At 44.7% G+C, this 7,036-nt stretch overlaps 1 protein-coding gene across 1 annotated transcript; it reads left to right on the top strand.

The window, feature by feature from the left end:
• Nucleotides 1-5,738: 5,738 nt before the first annotated feature.
• LOC109221626 lies at nt 5,739-6,244 on the top strand (the record flags this gene model as incomplete). Its single annotated transcript, XM_019386095.1, has 2 exons — nt 5,739-6,061; nt 6,170-6,244. Coding segments are annotated over exons 1-2 (398 nt in total), but the record flags the coding sequence as incomplete, so codon positions are not given.
• Nucleotides 6,245-7,036: the final 792 nt, after the last annotated feature.

Genomic DNA, 7,036 nt, shown 5'->3' with positions numbered 1-7,036 from the left:
TCCAAATACGCTGTCTAATTGTGAAATAATGAACCAAGAACCTGAATATGATGAAGAAGAGGCTTTTAGGGAAATAAATCGAGAATTGGAACAATTTGAGAATAAACCTAAGCCGAACTTAAATGATACCGAGCCGGTTAATTTGGGTAGTTCTGAAGAAGTCAAAGAAACCAAGATAAGCATTCACACAGATGAAAAAACCCGAGACGCATTGATCCAACTTTTGTTTGAATTAAAAGATGTGTTTGCTTGGTCATACGATGACATGCCGGGACTAAGTGTCGATTTGGTGGTTCACAAGTTGCCAACCTACCCCGATTATCCCCCTGTCCAACAAAAGCAAAGAAAGTTCAAAATTGATATCAGTGACAAGATTAAAGAAGAGGTCACAAAACAGTTGAAAGCGGGGGTGATCCGAGTGGTTCGATACACCACANAGATAGGGCAGAGAAAGCTCACTACCCTCGAAAATGAGATAGCCAAACAAGCTAGGAGCTTCAAAGCCGAAAGGGAACATTGTTATGCCCTAATGTCCCAGATGGAGGAAGATATACAACAATTACAGGGTGCTAGAAGCTCGGACTCAGTAAATCGGGCGTTTGCTCCAAGAAAAAGGTATCATCCGAGAGAGGGTTAGAGCAGCGTCAAGAATGTGAAGGCATGACTAGGACCACCTTCTTTGCTGCGGTTATGACATTTGTTCGCCAAATAATGAGTGATCTGGAGCGTCTTCAAGGGGATCTTGCACAGAGGCCCGTGGCAAGACCGAATGATATCCCACGGGCCCCAGGAGTCGAAGCACTTATGTACTTATGATTTTCATTTATCGAGTCTGTACTTCAGTTAATGTTTTGAGTCTGTTTGTAGTTGTTAAAATTCCAAAAGAAATGAGTATGTTAGAGTCTTTTGTGATAGAAAAGTTTAGGAGTTTTATTAATGAAAAACCGAAAGAAAAACCAAAAGAAAGAAAAAGAGAGTCAAAGAAAATCCAAAAGAAAAACGAAAAAAAGGGGGGCAAAGCAAGAAAAGAGAGGAGCACTAACCGGTTTGTTGTGTTTGTATTCAGTCAGGCTCTATAGTAAGGTGGTTGGTTTTATGGTACTCTGGCTTGTCAAAGGGAAGCGTTGAAATGTCATTTGAGGGTCATCTACCAACGGTTCCTATCCCCGAGGATAGCCAGATCTCGGCCATCCCAACTTCAGAATCAGCAACTGCTGAGGAAAATAGGATTCTGCGTCTCCGCATGATGGAAATATGGGACGCCTGGGCGAACGGTAAAGAACCACCAAGTGCGATACCCGGATTCCCTGAGCGGAACCACCAATGTCCCCATAAGTTATCCAAATACCCCACTGGGATATCCTACCATTTCAGCCCACTTTGTTGGAACACCTTCTGAGGCTCGCCCCCAGGTGTTAATGTCAGGTGCGGCCTCAAATACATTCAATGCGCCACCTTGTTCAGCTACGGCACAACCCACTCTACCCAGGCCTAGCTTCGACCCATCTTCCTTCATATTTCAAGCACCATCTTTCCCACTGGAACCTACCCAATTTACTACCAATGCTTACCCTCAGCCACCTCGGCACCAGTTTACCACGGGGCAAGAGAAAACCACAAAAAACCCTGAACAAGAGGAGATTACCAGAAAAATGAGGAGCCTGGAGCAAAGCCTTAATTTGAGCGGACAAAAGAGCATATCCTACGCTGACCTGTGTATGTTCCCACGCGTGCATCTACCCTTGGGTTTCAAAACCCCGAAGTTTGAAAAGTATGACGGGCATGGGGATCCCATAGCCCACCTCAAGAGATACTGCAACCAGTTGTGGGGAGCAGGTGGAAAAGAGGAGCTCCTCATGGCTTATTTTGGAGAGAGCATAGTCGGTATTGCTTCTGAATGGTACATGGACCAGGATATATCTCGGTGGCATATTTGGGACGACCTGGATCAGGACTTTGTTAGGCAGTTTCAATATAGTCAAATCTAAAGAAGAAGTCTTTGGAAAGTTTCCGAGAGTATGCTGTCAAATGGCGCGAACAAGCGGCCAGAGTCAAACCTTCAATGATGGTTAGTGTTTTTCTTCAAGCCCAAGAGGGTGATTATTATCAAAATATGATGTCTGCGATGGGGAATCCGTTTGCCGACCAAGCAATTAAAGGAGGGTCTGGAGGTGTAGCAAACCGAAAGAAGAAGGAAGAAGCGGCAATGGCAACTTCAAGTGTAAGAAAACCCCGTCCACCTAGACCTTATTTCTCTGAAAGAACGGACGTGGCCTATGATATGGTTCCTCAGCCATACGCAGTTATGAATGCCCAACCCTAAGTTAGGCCACAACAATAATTCAATCAAAACCGAGCTCCATTTCCCAGAAATCAACCTCCTCACCAAGCTCAGTATAATCCCCGACCTCCACAGAACAACTTCCCCTACAATGCCCGTGCCGGGGACCACCCAAGATGGCAAACTTCACACCCATTGGTGAGTCATATTCCAGCCGCTTACCACTCAGGGGCGGAAGGGCATGATATAGATGACTGTTGGACCCTGAAAAGGGCTGTGGAAAACCTCATAACCCACCCCTCAAAATACAGAAAAGAAAGTGCAAACCAAAACTGGGGCAGCACCCTCAAAAGATGCCGTTCTTTATGTTCCCCGGGGCCACAAGAAGGAACATAAGACATTGAGCCCTCCAAGAAGGTTTGAGCTGAACAAGGGACCCAAAATGTACGTGCCTAAGGGGACCTATGTGGTGCGGGGGCCAGTAATTTCACCGGCCGAATGAGCTCGTAGTTATTGGCCGCGTACCGTAGAGGCCCATGACAGACCCTACTGCTGTCCCATGGAATTACAACAAGGCGGTGGTAACTTACAAGGGAAAAGAGGTCACAGGAAAAACAAATGAAGTTAAACCAGCTGAGAAATACTTTAATCTGGAGGAAGTGAATAATGCCATGAAGAAACGCTTCCCGATCAAGAAACCAGTTAGTGCTGAAGAAGCAGAAGAGTTCTTCCGAAAAATGAAAACGACAGACTAGGTCTCTTTGTTGTCTCTGTTAATGAATTCAACTGAGCATCAGAAGGTGTTGATCAAAACCCTCAACGAAGCGTTTTTTGCAGTCAATCAAATCTCTTTCAGCAAGAATGATTTGCCCCCGAAAGGGGCCGCCCACAACAAAGCCCTTCATCTGACAGTTAAATGCGAGGGGTATTATGTGAAAAGGGTTATACTGGATGGTGGTTCTGGAGTAGATATTTGCCCTCTCTCAACTCTACAAAGAATGGAGATCGGTACTGAGAGAATCAGGCCAAACAACGTCTGTGTACGTGCCTTTGATGGCATCAAGAGAGATACCATAGGTGAGATTGATCTAATTCTGACTATTGGTCCGGTGGATTTCGAGGTGACCTTTCAGGTCCATACTTCCTATAATTTCCTCTTGGGAAGACCTTGGATTCACGCAACAGGGGCTGTACCTTCCACTCTCCACCAGATGGTGAAATTTGAACATAATGGGCAGATAAATGAAAGAATAACAGTTGGGTCTTGCCTCAGCCGATTCCACATCTTTATAGAATATTTGTCAAGCCCAAGTACAATGAGGAAGAGGAAGATGAGGCCTTCACGGCCGAGGAAATTGAAGAAATCTGTGGGGCTATGAGGCAGATGTTGTATGAAACCCACATGGTTCAGCCAGGAGAAGGCTCGAGCACCACTGAGGTGCTGTATATGGTCTTTAAATTCCAATGTAAACCCTGTTATCTTCAAAATTCAATGAAATAAAATCAATATTCATCGTTCATCTCTCTTTACTCTTTCTAATTTTTGTTACTTTTTCTTATTTCTTCTTTCAGTTCTAATAATGCGGCTTTAAATAACATGACATGCTTGCGGACTTCATGCCCAGATCCAAATACGCTGTCTAATTGTGAAATAATGAACCAAGAACCTGAATATGATGAAGAAGAGGCTTTTAGGGAAATAAATCGAGAATTGGAACAATTTGAGAATAAACCTAAGCCGAACTTAAATGATACCGAGCCGGTTAATTTGGGTAGTTCTGAAGAAGTCAAAGAAACCAAGATAAGCATTCACACAGATGAAAAAACCCGAGACGCATTGATCCAACTTTTGTTTGAATTAAAAGATGTGTTTGCTTGGTCATACGATGACATGCCGGGACTAAGTGTCGATTTGGTGGTTCACAAGTTGCCAACCTACCCCGATTATCCCCCTGTCCAACAAAAGCAAAGAAAGTTCAAAATTGATATCAGTGACAAGATTAAAGAAGAGGTCACAAAACAGTTGAAAGCGGGGGTGATCCGAGTGGTTCGATACACCACATGGTTAGCCAATGTAGTTCCAGTGCCAAAGAAAGACGGGAAAACATGAGTGTGTGTGGACTACAGAGATCTGAACAAAGCAAGTCCCAAGGATAATTTCCCTTTGCCGAACATCCACATCCTTGTTGATAACTGCGCCAAACATGAGATACAGTCCTTCGTGGATTGCTATGCAGGATATCACCAGGTGTTGATGGATGAAGAGGATGCGGAAAAGACAGCTTTCACCACACCCTGGGGCACCTACTGTTACAAGGTCATGCCGTTTGGTCTGAAGAACGTCGGGGCAACTTATATGAGGGCCATGACTGTCGTTTTTCATGACATGATGCACCAAGATAGAGGTGTATGTGGACGATGCGATCATCAAATCCAGGACCCAGGACGACCATGTCCGGGACTTGAGAAAATTCTTTGAGCGGCTGCGAAAATATGATCTGAAGCTAAATCCGGCCAAATGTGCATTTGGGGTTCCGTCTGGCAAACTCTTGGGATTTATAGTCAGTCGAAGGGGCATCGAGTTAGACCCAACAAATATAAAGTCTATTCGGGATTTGCCTCCTCCAAGAACCAAGAAAGAGGTTATGAGCCTGCTGGGAAGGTTGAACTACATTAGCCGATTCATAGCTCAGTTGACTTCCACATGTGAACCCATCTTCAAGCTGTTAAAGAAAGATGCAGCAGTCAAATGGATGGATGAGTGTCAAGAATCCTTTGATAAAATCAAAGAATACTGTCGAGCCCGCCAGTATTGGTCCCACCTGAACCGGTGAGGCCTCTGTTCTTGTATTTGACAGTCTTGGAAAACTCTTTCGGCTGTGTCCTCGGGCAACACGATGTGACCGAAAAGAGAGAGCATGCAATCTACTATCTAAGCAAAAAGTTTACAAGTTATGAAGCCATATACACTTTGTTGGAAAGAACTTGCTACGCTCTAACTTGGGTTGCTCAAAAGCTGAGGCACTACTTGCTAGCCTACACCACTTACCTCATAACCAGGTTGGATCCTCTAAAGTACATATTCCAAAAGCCGATGCCCACAGGGAGGTTAGCAAAATGGCAGATACTGCTCACTGAATTTGACATAGTTTATGTCACCCGCACGGCAATGAAAGCCCAGGCTTTAGCGGATCATTTGGCTGAAAACCCCGTTGATGATGAATACCAGCCCTTGAGCACTTACTTCCCGGATGAAGAGGTAAACTCAGTTGAGATAACATCAAAAGACACCAATGCTTGGAAAATGTTCTTCGATGGGGCTGTGAACGCAAAAGATGTTGGAATTGGGGCAATCTTGATCTCACCCACTGGTCAGCATTATCCTGCCACAGCCCGACTTTGGTTTTTCTGCACAAACAACACTGCCGAGTATGAAGCCTGCATTATGGGTATGAACATGGCAATCGAAAAAGATGTCGAAGAATTGTTAATCATGGGAGATTCGAATTTGATTATCCGACAAGATCAGGGTGGATGGGAAACCAGGGATGTCAAGCTTATTCCATACAGGCAACATGTGGAGGATCTTAGTAAACGGTTCAAGTCAGTCGAGTTCATGTATATTCCTCGTTTTCACAATGATTTGGCCGATGCACTCCCTACTTTGGCCTCGATGTTGCCTTATCCAGGCAATCTCCACATTGACCCGTTGGAAATCCAAATCCGTGAAAGGCGTGGTTACTGCAATACGGCTGAGGTAGAACCGGATGTTCAGCCATGGTATCATGATATCAAGAGATTTCTGAAAACTAAAGAATATCCTGATCAAGCCAGTGGAGACCAAAAGAGAACCATTAGACGACTTGCAAACGGATTCTTCTTGAGCAGCGAGGTCTTGTACAAAAGGAATCCAGATCTCAACTTGTTAAGATGTGTTGACGCTGAAGAGGCTGGAAGAATCATGTATGAAGTGCACGCAGGAGTGTGCGGACCCCACATGAATGGGTATATTTTGGCAAAGAAAATCCTCCGGGCAGGCTATTACTGGATGACTATGGAAAAAGACTGCTTCAGTTTCGTCCGACAATGTCATCAGTGTCAGGTGCACGGTGATTTGATTCATGCACCACCTACAGAACTGCATACCATGTCAACACCTTGGCCATTTGTTGCCTGGGGTATGGACGTCATTGGGCCGATTGAGCCAAAAGCTTCAAATGGGCATAGATTCATATTGGTCGCTATCGCCTACTTCACAAAGTGGGTTGAAGCAATTACTCTAAAATCTGTCACCAAGAAAGCTGTGGTAGACTTCGTGCATTCCAATCTCATCTGCCGTATTGGTATCCCTGCGACTATCATTACGGATAATGCTGCAAACTTGAATAGTCATTTGATAAGAGAGATATGCGAACAATTCAAGATAACGCATCGGAACTCTACTCCTTATCGGCCCAAAGCCAATGGCGCTGTCGAAGGAGCAAACAAAAACATCAAGAAGATTCTGAGAAAGATGATCCAAAGTTCCAAGCAATGGCATGAAAAGTTGCCATTTGCATTGTTGGGATACCGCACTACGATGCGCACGTCAGCCGGAGCAACCCCGTATCTTTTAGTTTATGGCACTGAAGCCGTAATACCCGCAAAAGTTGAAATCCCTTCTCTTCGGATCATTGTGGAAGCTGAAATTGAAGACAGTGAGTGGGTCAAAACCCGTCTGGAACAGTTAACCCTGATCGATGAAAAGCGAATGGC

This window comes from Nicotiana attenuata, unplaced genomic scaffold, assembly GCF_001879085.1.
Source record: "Nicotiana attenuata strain UT unplaced genomic scaffold, NIATTr2, whole genome shotgun sequence".
In the NCBI taxonomy this organism is placed as follows: Eukaryota; Viridiplantae; Streptophyta; class Magnoliopsida; order Solanales; family Solanaceae; genus Nicotiana; species Nicotiana attenuata.
This window is presented reverse-complemented; position numbering and strand designations above follow the sequence as displayed.